We start from the raw sequence: 12,502 nt of genomic DNA, 5'->3' as shown, positions 1-12,502 counted from the left end.
TGGAACCAATATGGCTGTCTTGGGGTGCGGGGTGTAAAGGAAACGGCTGACATGACCACGCCATGACATGGTTATGAGAGAACAGCCAGAGGCATCTGGAAGATTTCAGAGCAGAGAGGGGAGGCCGACTGGACGTGGCCAGGGCTAGGGAAGCAGGAGAGTGGGAGAAATAGTGGAGCTAGCAAGACAGACTAGAGCACAGGGAAGAAGGCACGCTGATGGAGAGTGTGCTAAGACTGGCCAGAGAGTAAGTGCGGGGAGAGTAGAGAACCCAGTTATAAGGGGTTGAGCAGCTGGGGGCGGGGCAGGAGGCTGGTGTTGGGAGCTTTGGAATGTATGACAAGTACTTGTAACTAGGGACTGAGGGGGGCTGGAGGCTGGCATGGGCTTCGATATGCAGCTATAGATGTGTGTCCGTGGAACCATATGCCCCTTCTGCCAGAGGGAAGGGAAATGACTCCTTTCAGTAGACAGGAACCGGCTTCACGAGTTCCTGAGGGATGCTGGTTTTTAATCTAACTGTCAGAAACCCTCCTGTAGTCCAGGCTGAGCTCATTTCTGGATATTTGGACAGCCTGAGACCTTACAGTGGTGAAAGGGAAAAAGAGATTTCCACAAGTTGTGCTCTGGCCTCCACATCCATGGACACACACTAAATAAAATTAAATTTTTTAAAACTGGAAGTGGTGGTGCACACTTTTAATCCCAGCACTCGGAGGCAGAGGCAGGAGGATTCCTGTGATTTTGAGGCCAGTTTAGTCTACAAAGCAAGTTCCAGGATAGTCAGGGCTGTTACAGAGTAACCCCATCTTGAAAAACCAAAAAACCAAAACAAAAACAACAAAACCACCTTTTTAAAATGACGGTTTCTTCAAATTGATCTAGATATTCTGTATAATCATAGCCAAACTGCAAACAATTTTGCAAAAGTTAGCAAAGTAATACTAAAACTTTATATGAAACAAAAGATCGAGAGTAGCTAGCTAACAAAATTTTAATAAAACTACATTCAGAGGGTGTGATACTGGCACAGAGACAGGCACAAGTCTGTAGAGTCTAGAGGGATGGAGAGATAGCTAGTGGTTAAGAGCAATGGTTGCTCTTCCAGAGGACCCAGGTTCAATTCCCAGCAACCACATGGCAGCTCACAACTGTAACTCCAGTTCCAGAGGATCCAACATCCTCACACAGACCTGGCAAAACACCAATGCACATAAATAATTCTTTTAAGTCTAGAAAGAGCCACAGAAATATGGGCTGGAGAAATGGTTTAGAGGTTTAGAGCACTGACTGTTCTTCCAGAGCATCTGGGTTCAGTTCCCAGCACCCACATGGTGGCTCACAACCATCTGTAACTCCACTTCCAGGGATTACTTCTTCTGGCCTCTATGGATACCAGGCACATAGGTGCTACTCAGACATAAAGGCAAGTTAGTAGAGGATAGACTTAAAAAGTGGAGAAATCACTGCATAGTCATCTTAGGAAAATGCATTTCAATTTGTAATTCATACAACATAAATATTAGTTTGAAATAGCTATAACCCAAAATGTAAAATTTAAAACTACAAAGTTAGAGGAAAATAGCTGTAGCCTATTGTTGGGCAATATGTTCTAGTTATAACACCCAAAGCAAAATCTATAACTTTCTTTTTCTTACTTTTGTTTGTCTATGTAGTCCTACCTGTCCTGAAACTCACTGTGTAGACCAGGCTGGCCTCAAACTCACAGAGATCTGCTTGCCCGAGTGCTGGGACTAAAGGCAAATGCCATCATGCCCAGCCCATAAAATAACATTTTAATATGCTGTTGTGCCGTATGGTTCAGAGAATGACCTGTGATAACTATATTTTCAATTTTGAGTGGCAGTTTATTACTCTAATAGTAAACCAAAGTAAAAGGATAAGTAGACCTTGAGAGCTTGTTTGGAGGTTCTAGTAGGGGAGCGCAGCTACTCGTATACCCTTGACCGAAGACCGGTCCTCCTCTATTCGGGGAAGGTCGTCCTCTTCGACGTCCAGCTTCGGGAGGGACGCACATGGAGCAGTGAGGGAGGAAGGGGGACACCCGCCTAGCCAGCCAGATCAGCCGAATCAACCCTGGCGATCAATGGGGTGACAGATGTCGCAGCCAGATCACCCTCAAGAAAGACACAGAGAAATGGATGAGATCTACATGAACAGCCTGGACATGAGTGGGAGCAATGAAGGGCGAGGGTCGAGGGAAAGAGAGTGGGAGATCCTAGCTGGATCAAGAAAAGAGAGAGAGAACAAGGAATAGGAGACCATGGTAAATGAAGACCACATGAGAAAAGGAAGAAACAAAGAGTTAAAGAGGCCCACAGAAATCCACAAAGATACACCCACAAAAGACTGCTGGCAATGGTCGAGAGACAGCCGGGACTGACCTACTCTGGTGATGGGATGGCCAAACACCCTAATAGTTGTGCCATAAATCCCATCCAAGGACTGAGGAATCTGGATGAGAATCCAGCTAGCTGGTAGCCTGGAGTCTAATTAGTGAGAAAGAGGAGGATTTATATGAGCGAGAATTGTTGAAACCAAGGTTGGATAAAGCACAGGGACAAATAACCAAATGAATGGAAACACATGAACTATGAACCAAAGGCTGAGGGGCCCCCAACGGGATCAGGCCCTCTGAATAGGTGAGACAGTCGATTGGCTTGATCTGTTTGGGAGGCAACTAGGCAGTGGTACCAGGTCCTGGGCTCGTTGCATGAGTTAGCTGTTTGAAACCTGGGACTTATGCAGGGACGCTTGGCTCAATCTGGGAGGAGGGGACTGGACCTGCCTGGACTGAGTCTATCAGGTCGATCCCAGTCTTCGGGGGAGACCTTGATCTGGAGGAGGTGGCAATGGGGGGTGTGCTGGGGGGAAGGGGAGGGGGCAGGAAGGGAGAGAACAAGGGAATCTGTGGCTATTATGTAGAACTGAATAGTATTGTAAAATAAAAAAAAAAGTATAAGTAGCAGGCTGGAGAGGTGCTCAGTGCTTAAGAGCACTGGCTGCTCCTCTAGAGGTTCTGTGTTTGGTTTCCAGCACCCACAGGGTGGCTCACAACTGTCTGTGCCTCTAGTTCCAAGGGATCTCATGCCCTCTTTTGGCTTTTGTGGACACAAGAAAAGCACACGTGTACGGACATACATGCAGGCAAAACACTCCTACACATAAATAAAAAGTAATTTAAAAGAATAAGTAACAAGAAATAGCTAACCCAGGCAACATGTCTTTAGTCTCAGCACTTGGTAAGCAAAGGCAGGAGGATCTCTGTGAGTTTGAGGCCAGCCTGGTTCTACATAACACCTGTGAGTTTCAGGTCATCAGGACTAAACAGAGAGACCCTGTCTGGAGGGGCGGGGGTGGAGAGCAAGTGAAAGCTAAATATCAAATTGGGTGCTCAGAACATCCAGCAGAAATGTACTGGGGAAGCCTTCTCAGGGCAGCCAGCTGGCATTCCCAATAGAGAGAATCCCGGGGGAGCAGTGTCTCCTTGGGTGGGTGTCCAAGTAAAAGACATAGCAACAGATAATGTCATCAAGTCAGGCCCAACATCCAGCAGCAACCAACTGGGGAAGCTGAGGCAGTCCATTGGAATCCCAACTGAACTTTCTCTCCATAAATGAACTTCCCGTGACTGAATTTGTGAGTTCTTTTCCTGCTGTGGGCACTTCTGTCATGGATAAACATTAGTAACCTCTGTTAAATAGCTTGCCTTCTAGACAGAATCCCAATCCCCTGGGGGACCCTAGCCAAGGCTACCTTTCAGGGCCAGAGCCACACATCCCACCAGGGGGTGTGTCTTGCTACACTGAGCACCCTATTTCCCACACTGGCATTTTGGGGGACACCCATAGTCCAGGCCACCTTGATGTGGAGTAGACACAATGGTGGGTTTGGCAGTTCTCTCCCCACCCTGTCACAGAAATTAGAGGCTAGTCCACCCTCAGACAAGGGGAGATTGGAAGACACTTTGATACAAACATGCTTTTTCTGAAATGGGTGTGGGGAATCTGCTTCCAGAGCCAGCTTCTTGGTGAGCTCAATCAACACATGACAATTCACCAGTACAGTTCATTGTAGTTGTATTTCATTAAAATGTAAAGCTTCTGTTCTCCTAGAGCTGTTTAAAGATGGCAAGCTGTAGCCTGGGAGAATGTCTTTACAAATCATACTATCTAGAATAAGAAACACCCTATTTCTGGTATAGAATAAATAACTCTTAAAGCCCAGTAAATTTAAGGGAATGCAAACAGTTTGAACACCTAAGGGAAGAAGATAGATTGTAAATAAACGCGTCAAAAGATGTTCAACATCTTCAGCCACGAGGAAAGATGCAAATACAAACCATAATGAGGTAACACCATTTACTGCTGGAATGGCTGATGCAGAAAAGATTGTTCTGTATGATCTGACCATTTCATCTTTAAGTGTTTACCCACACAAAATGAAAACATGTTCATAAGAAGACTTCATAATCGCAATTTCAAATGCTGAAAATGACTCATGTCCATCTATCAACGGGGTGGATTGATAAATTGGGTATACCACTCATTAGAATGCTACTCGGTTATTTTAAAAAGTGGACTATTGGGCTGGGAGGATAGTTCAGTGGGTGACGTGCTTGTCTTGCAAGCACGAGGTTCAGAGTTTGATTCCCAGAACTCACATAAGTGCTCTAAGTATTGTGGTACACACTTGAATCCAGTGCTGGCGAAGACGAGACAGGCAGACCCCTGGGGCCATTCCAGCCTAATTGCTGAGTCTCAGAGGATGTAGATGGTGTTCCTGAGGCTTATCCTGTGGCCTCTGAGCATGCAGACATACAGTGTGAACTATCGATGCGCACACCAACATCTATTTTATTTGGGGGTCTGACATTTGAAGACACAGAAGAAAATATGGTAGAAATAACAGATGTTAATGAATCTCTGTTTAAACTATTTTATTGCAGTTCCAGGAACCAAACCCTGGACATCACACATGTCAGCCAGGCTCTACCACTGAGCCACATTTCTGGTCTAATTTTTTTTTAACTTTTAAGATGGAAAAGACTTGAAAGGTGAGTTATCAGTATAAAGAAAGCAAAGGTTTCATTACAAAATATAAATGGAAATGTTGACTCAGCTGAAAAAGATGTTTTCCACAGTTAATTGTGTCCAGATTCTCACCAAAGGCAGCTGGCCCTCACAGGATTTTCATCAGCTGAGCCCTCCAAGCCTTGGTTTTCTCTTTCTGGGTTAGGCAAGCTGGAGATTTAGGAAAGTAGGCAAGGAGGCAATAAAGCTGGCATCTGGTGATGGTAGACCTGCTATTTCTCCATGTCCCCAAAGTTTCACCCCACTCACCCTAAGACTGGCATCCAAGCCTGTGGAATCCCACTCCCCTGGGCGACCCTAGCCAAGGCCAACCTTTCACAACCAGAACCACAGATTTTTGCCTGGGTGAGGAGGAGCATTGCTACATTGAACACCAGTTTCCCCATGCTGGAATTTTGGGCTCTCTCTGGTCCAGGACAGCTATCACTCCTTCTCCTTGTGGATGCTAATGGCCTTCATGTCCTAGGCTGGGCTTGGAATTTTCTTATGAGTGTCAGGCCCTTGTCCACCCTCTCCACATCAGTCCACCTCAAGGCTTGTCAGCTGCCCTCACTACTCCTCTCCACTTAGCCAGACAGGATTTCCAGAGGACACCACCTAGACTAGGTGTCCCCCAAGCAATACAGACACACTCCTGCGCTAGCGATCTCCCCCTTGCCCCTGCCATTTGGTACAGCCAAGCGTGAATACCATGGTAGGTCCTTGATTCTGGGCTTTCTTCTGTCACTGCTCAGGTCGCCTCCTGGACCAGGATGCCGGGCTTTCTCGCTCTTCAATTTGGCCAAAGGCCAGTCACCCTTGAGTACACTCTCTCGAGTCTAGTCTTACCACACTGAGCCTGGAAAGTATCCCAGGCGTTGCCTGTCTTCCTGATTCTAGGGACCCCTTTCCTGCCTGTCCCACTCAGCCAGGCATGCTCATCAATGAGTACCAAGATACATGCATTCCCCTTTAATCATCTTTAAAGGTCCTTCTAGGTCCAGGCTGTTCCTCTTTTCTCCCTGTACCATGAGACAGAGAGAGAAAGGTCATATTGGACACACACACACACACACACAACACACACACACACACACACACACCTTAGTATCATATTGGTACCATATACTGATAGTGCTACTCAGCATCAAGATACGGTGTTGGTGGGAATCAACTAAGCCATACCTGACCGTTTTTTTGTTTTGTTTTGTTTTGTTTTGTTTTTTATGAAAACCATTGGTGGAACCCAGCCCCTTTACTCCAACCCCATCGAAAAAAAAAACTGTGGATGAGGTGAGGAAGGGCAGGCAAAAATATTCACCCATCACGTCAGTTAGGACACCTCTTTCCTCTTTGCCCAACTGGAAAGGCTTAGGACACTTTGACTCAAGTGTTTCCATTCTCCATTAGGTTGTATTTTAAGATCTTTTAAACTGTAAGTGGATGGCTTTGTATACATTAAAGGATTTTCAGGAATTATGTTGAAACTTTTTCTTTTCTGCAAGGTGTCTCACACTGTAGCCCACTCCCATTTGCCTGCTGCTAGTCATGCATGCATTCTGCTTGACCCTAGTCATGCATGCCATTCTGCTTGACCCTAGTCATGCATGCCATTCTGCTCGACCCTAGTCATCCATGCCATTCTGCTTCTCGACCCTAGTCATCCATGCCATTGTTTCTTGCAAAAAGCAATATTGTGCCACTATGCAGTTTAAATGTGTGCAATGAGAACTGTATTTTATATTAAGATCTCATGACTGATCTGGTAGCTTCTGCCCCTTCTAACTGCTGCCTTCCTCTCCATGCTTTACCCTTCCCATCTCCTTGCCCCCATCAACAGTGCAGTCAAATCCTCAGCCACATGTCCAGTGCCGTGTCTCTCAAACACTTGTCACCTTCGAGTCTTTAAATGCAGGACCTAGCTCAGCAGGTCTAAGGTGGAGCTGTAAAATATGTTTTGAGTTTTGTTTGTTTTTGTTTGTTTCTTTCTTTCTTTTTAGACATCATCTCATGTAATCCAGCCTGGCCTCAAACTTGATATGTAGCTGAGGGTGGCCTCGAACTTTTGTTCCTCCTGAGTTCATCTCCCAAGTCAAAAACTACCATCCAGGCTTCTGTGGTACTGGGGATCGAGGCTGATTGCTGGGCAGACACTGCCAAATAAGCTACATTCTTAGCCCCTGAGAGTCTACTTTTCACTTTCAAGTTTTATTTTATGCGCATGTATGAGTGCTTGCATGTATCTGCACCACATGAGTGCTTGGTGCCCTCAGAAGAGAGGGGGGCATCAGAGCCCCTGCAATTGAAGTTACAGATGATTGTGAGCTGACATGCGGGTTTGGGGGACTGAACCAGAATCCTCTTGCAAGAGCAGCAAGTGTTCTTGACTGCTGAGCCATCTCTCCAGCCCCCACAGAGTATTCATCTAAAGAGCTAAGGGATGACTATACTGCTCTTCCTGAGACCACGTTTTGAACAGTAAGACCCTCTGAGGACCTCTGTGAGAATTCATTTGCATTTCTAGGATACGAGCACCCCTGATTTATAAGGATTGCCCATCTGCTTTCTAGTTTCACTGTTTCACCCTGCCCCATACCAGCAGGTCAAGAGGGTGGAAGATGTATTTTGATAGGAGGAGAGGGGAAAGGCCTTTCTTGTTCTCACCTACATTATGTCCCCTGCTATCCTGTGCATATGGTCTTGGATAAAACCTCCCCTCCCCTTAATTAGAATGGTCCCAGGTCTCTGGAGTGATGTCCCTTGTCAATGAAGCATAGCTAAATTAGTAAAAGATCCAGGCTAGGCATCTTAGTCTCTATTTCAACCACAGACAACTCTGAAGTCTCAGCCCTGTAGACATCTAGACACATTTGACTTAGGACATCAACTAGACCTTGGCTTCACCTCTAGCATGGATTTCTCCTTAGTAGCCTGCTAGAGTGACCTAGGACTCAAACAGCCTGGCCTTGGCACTGGTGAGTGGCTATCTGATCCTGACATAATAGTCACGGTGTACATACGTGTGTGTGTGTGTGTGTGTGTGTGTGTGTGTGTGTGTGTGTGTGTGTGTATGTGTGTGTGTTGTGTCATTAGGGGCTAGTTCAGGCACTTGCAAGCTAGATGCCCCAAGGCAAGTGTCTTTTTCTTTGTTTTACCCATGTAGAAAATGAAGTTCAGAAAGACTTGTCAGGGCTGGAAATGTAGCTCAGTTGGTAGAGCGCTTACCTAAGATGTAGGAAACCTTCAGTTTGGTCATCAGTACCAAATAAACCAGGCATGGTAGCACATCCCTGTAACCCCAGCCCTTGGGAGGTAAGGGCAAGAGGATCAGAAGTTCAAGGTCATCCTCAGCTAACCGTAAAGCTACAGCATCGCCATGTCTTGCCTTGACCCTTGCAATGGCCACATTGCAAGGGGAACTTCAAAGAAACAGGAGGGGCTAGGTTGGGGGTTTAGGCAACAAAGCTAAAGATGTCTAACCAACGACATACAGCGTTCCAAAACTGTGGCAAGTTTCAGACAAAATGAACCGTGATTTGAGGTGCATGAATGTTTAGGTGGCAGAAGAGTTTTTTTTTTTTTGGCCTAGAGCTTCTGAAGCAAAGATTTTAGTTAGATATAAAACAAAGAGTTGGGAAGCAGCAGGGACTGGGTAGGGGTTGGGAGTGGATAAAGACTGTTAGCTGTGCCCTGGCTGTGGGCAAATTATCTAGCATGTTTATTACTTCATTTGGGAACTGATACTCAAAGTTTTGTTTGGAGGGGTCAGCAGATAGGTAAATGGCCAGACTCTGAGGAAGTATGGATGCTCCAAAACCTTCTGGGATGTCAGCAACTTGCTTGATCAATTTTGGAAATCCCTGAGCTATTATTTTCCTACTCAGCTTTGCAAGCATTTCCCACTACCAGGCTCCAGCCTCGAGCATTGCACAACCGGTATAGTTTACTATCTGGCCATTTTGAGGTGGTATGACACCAGCTTTTACATTTCATCCACACCATCCATTCTGGGTTAACTATTTTAGGGCTGAGATTCTATGACAGGATTTCTCTGGACTCCTAGAGAAACTTGCTCCATCATCCAGCTTCTGGATCAAAAGGACTTTTGAGCTTGTAGAATACCTTAACTGCTTTTTGGCCTTACAAAGTACTTTTCATAAAACCAGGCATGGTGGCACAAGTTTTAATCCCAGTACTCTGGAGGTAGATAGAGGCAATAGGATCAGAAACTCAAAGTCATCCTCAGTTAGTGAGTTCCCATCATGGGCTTCATGAGACCCTGTCTCAAGATGAAAACAAAAACAAAAAAGCCAAAGAATTTTGCTGATAGATACTGACTTTGGATCATAAAAATTTCGTGAATAAAAATGGGACCCACTTAACACTGAGGTTCAAAATAATGAATTGGCCAAGGTGTGGGTGTCTGAAATGGGACTTATTCTTTCATAATAGATCTGGAGGCTCTATATGTATGTAGGGGCGGGGTATATGCTTATGCACAAAGCCTTTGATTCAATATCTAATATGTGTATGCATACACACACACACACATGCACGCACACGCGCGCACACACACACGAAACTCACTATGATGATTGACCCCATTTCTGGTAGGTGAGTGAGGTGAGTCCCCAGGGTTTTGGACCAGGACCTTCTATCTTTCTTTCAGTAAGGCCCATTCCAGAGTCTGTGCTCCTCCTGGAAGTAGAGAGGATCCGTGACAAGTCCAGGGGTATGTGAGTGGAAACTCAGGAAGCCTGAAGCAGGGAGGGCTGAGGTGGTGTGACACAAAGATGCTGCTCGGGAGACCAAGTGATGCTACCACATCCATGTGGGTGTTCTCGGTGGCTTGACCTCTTGTCCTGGGTTACACCATTTGTCCTGTCCCCAACACCATCATGGGTTTAAGGTCGATAGCCCAGAAGCCAGGCCTCCACCTGTACTTGTGATTGGGGGTCTGAGGTCTGTTGAGGCTCCACTGCCCTCCCCCCCACAGGGCTCAGGCCCTAGTCTAGGGCTCAACAGACACAGGCAGTAAGATGGGGTTGCCCTTCTATTGGTCCAAGTCCTGAGCATAGCCTGGGTGAGTCATGGAGGTAAGGAGGCCCACGAGGCTCAGCAGTGTGGAGAAGAGCAGCAGGAAGGAGGCAGCGAAGAGCAGAGCAGGCAGGGCACTGAGAACCAGCAGCAGGAGAGCTGGCAGCAGGTGGCTCCACATGGCAGCCACCACAGGCCACAGGGAGCTCAGCAGGTGGGAGCCAGTGGTGAAGAGTGCATGACACAGCATCAGCGCCAGCAGCAGGTAGAGTGTCCCCTCCAGACCCCATAGCATGCGCTGTAGTGGTTGCCGCCAGCCTGATGTGTTCCACCACTGGGACCAGCTCCGGGGCAGGTGGCATGCCCACCAGCGCACCCACTCCTGGCGGGTGACCCAGGCTGACCAGGGCACTGCCCGCTGGGGCCCCTCGCCAGCCCCGATGATATCCGTCTCCACTCGTGGCTGCTGCATCACGGTTGGTGCACCTGTGGACAGGGCCAGGCCAGCTGCAGGAGCGGCCCTGGAGATGCCCAGGACCTCTGGATAGGTGGGGTTGCAGGGGTCAGGAGGAGACCTGCACGGGCAGGACTGGGCTTTTGAACTGGGGTCTAGGACTTACCTTTGGGTAGAGCCACTTAAGTCATGATGCTTCCTGTTGTGCCCAGGCCAGCCTGGCAGCCAGGTCCCAGTCTCAACCTCACTTACCCCACCATCCTCAGAGGAGTCCATTATGACCTGGGCTGGGGCGGGGCCCGGCTAAGAGAGGAGCTAGTGCATAGTGTCAGACTCACTTGAGTCCCTCACTTATGGACCCTCCAGGCTGTCAGCAAGCCTCACAGTTACCATCCCCTTTGCTTATGGGAAGCCTTCCCAGCTCTTGTTCCTCCTTGATGGCTTCTTCCATCTACAGGGCTGGAGTTGGTTGCTGTATCCACCGTTTTCTCTGCCTTCTCTTGTTGCCCTAAGCCTCAGACCCAGTTCTCAAATGTCCATGTGGAACTAGAGGCCTTTGAGGTTCAAGCTGAACACAATGGAGTATTCTACCCATACCCCACAGCCTTACCCTTGGGTGGCTCAGGATGGAGGAGAAGAAACCTGGGAAAGCAGAATGGCTGATGTATTTTTAGAAGGTATTCAGTTTTCGGAGGGCCCTTAGTCCCAAGGATGGAGGCAGAAAGCTAGGCCCAGCAGGGCTAAGGGTATACCAGAGCCTCCCAAGAACAGGCCCAGGCCCAGGAACAGCAGGAGCAGTGCATCCTGGAGACTGAGCAGTCCTGAGACTATGCCTGTTGGGAAGAGGGGAGCTGCCTGCCGTCCTGGGCCTTCACCAGCCCCCTGGCTCTGACCCATTGGGAGAAGTCTATGTCGTAGTGGCGTGGGACCTGAGGGCCTGTGGAGAGAGAAGACAACGGCAGCTCGAGGCAACTGCTCATTTGTCCCTGCGCTTGTGACACCTACCCGGCAGGCTGCTGCCACTTACCCGTGAAGCAGGTCAAAAGCGAGGAAGCTGAACAGCAGCAGGAGCAGCAGCGCTATGCCAGCTGCCGAGAAGACTGTTCCAATGGTCACTCCGAGTGCCCCCAGCCCTAGGAGACTGTCCAGGAGCTGGGCCTGGCTGACATCCCAGGGGACACACATGGCTCACTCACCTGCTCAGTCCCTCTCTAACATCCACACCCCTGGGAAGGATAGGACGGGGTCTATAAGGGCTTTGGGCATGGGCAAGCAGAGCTGGGGCTTGGCGGTATTAGGAAGAGCTAGTGCTAGGAGATTAAGAATCAGGAGGGAGGAGGACCTGTATACACGCAAGGGTGAGCTCAGAGAATGGGGAACTCGGCTCTTTGTCGATGCCCCCACCCCCAACTCCCACTCCACGTCTTCCCCAAACCCTCCTCACCTCCTCCCACTTGGGTCAACCATTCTGGACTTGGACACCTGGGGCATTGTGACTTATTGCCAAGGGAGGACCTTGAGTTAAGGACAGGGCAACAGTTTGTCTTGCCTCATAAGCACTAGTAGCCTAGGTGGGGCTTAGCTAGCAAATCAATGTTTTCTGAGAAGTGGGACTCACCCTTGGTTATTGCCTTGGCTAATAATTCTCTGCCCCGGGGACTTCCCATGGGTTCTGGGTTGTCAGGAAAGCATGCTAACAGCATGACTACTTGGACTTCTGCCCAAGGGAGGAGAGGCTACTTCTTCTTGGAATCTCCTCAGGCTGTGTGTCTGAGATGTCATTTAGTCATTCAGTTTTTCTGTATCCAGTTCTCTTCCCTGAATGTGGGGTAAGGCCTGAGGGGTAGTGGAGGAGTCAGACCTGCAACTCTGAAATGCACAATAGGTTTTTTCAGGAGGCAAGTTAGGCTGTAGGTGG

General features: G+C 48.1%; 2 protein-coding genes across 4 annotated transcripts; both read right to left on the bottom strand.

Annotated features, from left to right (window-relative positions):
- Nucleotides 1-9,666: 9,666 nt before the first annotated feature.
- On the bottom strand, nucleotides 9,667-11,215 carry Tmem239 (transmembrane protein 239). Of its 2 annotated transcripts, none has more exons than XM_037205218.1 (2): nucleotides 10,751-11,215; nucleotides 9,667-10,670 (listed from the first exon to the last, which is right to left on the bottom strand). In XM_037205218.1, exon 2 carries the CDS (start codon nucleotides 10,600-10,602, stop codon nucleotides 10,147-10,149), a length of 456 nt encoding a protein of 151 aa, XP_037061113.1. In that variant the 5' UTR covers nucleotides 10,603-10,670; nucleotides 10,751-11,215; the 3' UTR covers nucleotides 9,667-10,146. The 2 variants fall into 2 exon arrangements, with proteins under 2 accessions (XP_037061113.1, XP_028734394.1); XM_028878561.2 differs by having other exon boundaries at nucleotides 9,667-10,616; nucleotides 10,751-11,211.
- Nucleotides 11,216-11,227: 12 nt separating this feature from the next.
- C4H20orf141 (chromosome 4 C20orf141 homolog) lies at nucleotides 11,228-12,109 on the bottom strand. 2 transcript variants are annotated; one of them, XM_028878564.2, is made up of 3 exons: nucleotides 12,029-12,109; nucleotides 11,612-11,810; nucleotides 11,228-11,521 (listed from the first exon to the last, which is right to left on the bottom strand). In XM_028878564.2, exons 2-3 carry the CDS (start codon nucleotides 11,767-11,769, stop codon nucleotides 11,284-11,286), a joined length of 396 nt encoding a protein of 131 aa, XP_028734397.1. In that variant the 5' UTR covers nucleotides 11,770-11,810; nucleotides 12,029-12,109; the 3' UTR covers nucleotides 11,228-11,283. The 2 variants fall into 2 exon arrangements, with proteins under 2 accessions (XP_028734397.1, XP_028734395.1); XM_028878562.2 differs by lacking the exon at nucleotides 12,029-12,109 and adding an exon at nucleotides 11,927-12,018.
- Nucleotides 12,110-12,502: the final 393 nt, after the last annotated feature.

Source organism: Peromyscus leucopus, chromosome 4, assembly GCF_004664715.2.
Source record: "Peromyscus leucopus breed LL Stock chromosome 4, UCI_PerLeu_2.1, whole genome shotgun sequence".
NCBI classification, from domain to species: domain Eukaryota; kingdom Metazoa; phylum Chordata; class Mammalia; order Rodentia; family Cricetidae; genus Peromyscus; species Peromyscus leucopus.
The sequence above is the reverse complement of the archived record's forward strand: the minus strand, read 5'-3'. Positions and strand labels throughout refer to the sequence as shown.

Excerpts from the sequence above, each read along its gene's own strand:
- C4H20orf141 (XM_028878564.2), bottom strand. The coding sequence starts at position 11,769 with ATGTGTGTCCCCTGGGATGTCAGCCAGGCCCAGCTCCTGGACAGTCTC. Across the intron at positions 11,522-11,611 it reads GCTTTTGACCTGCTTCACGG|GCCCTCAGGTCCCACGCCAC; the intron begins GTAAGTGGCAGC and ends CTCTCTCCACAG.
- Tmem239 (XM_037205218.1), bottom strand. The coding sequence starts at position 10,602 with ATGCAGCAGCCACGAGTGGAGACGGATATCATCGGGGCTGGCGAGGGG.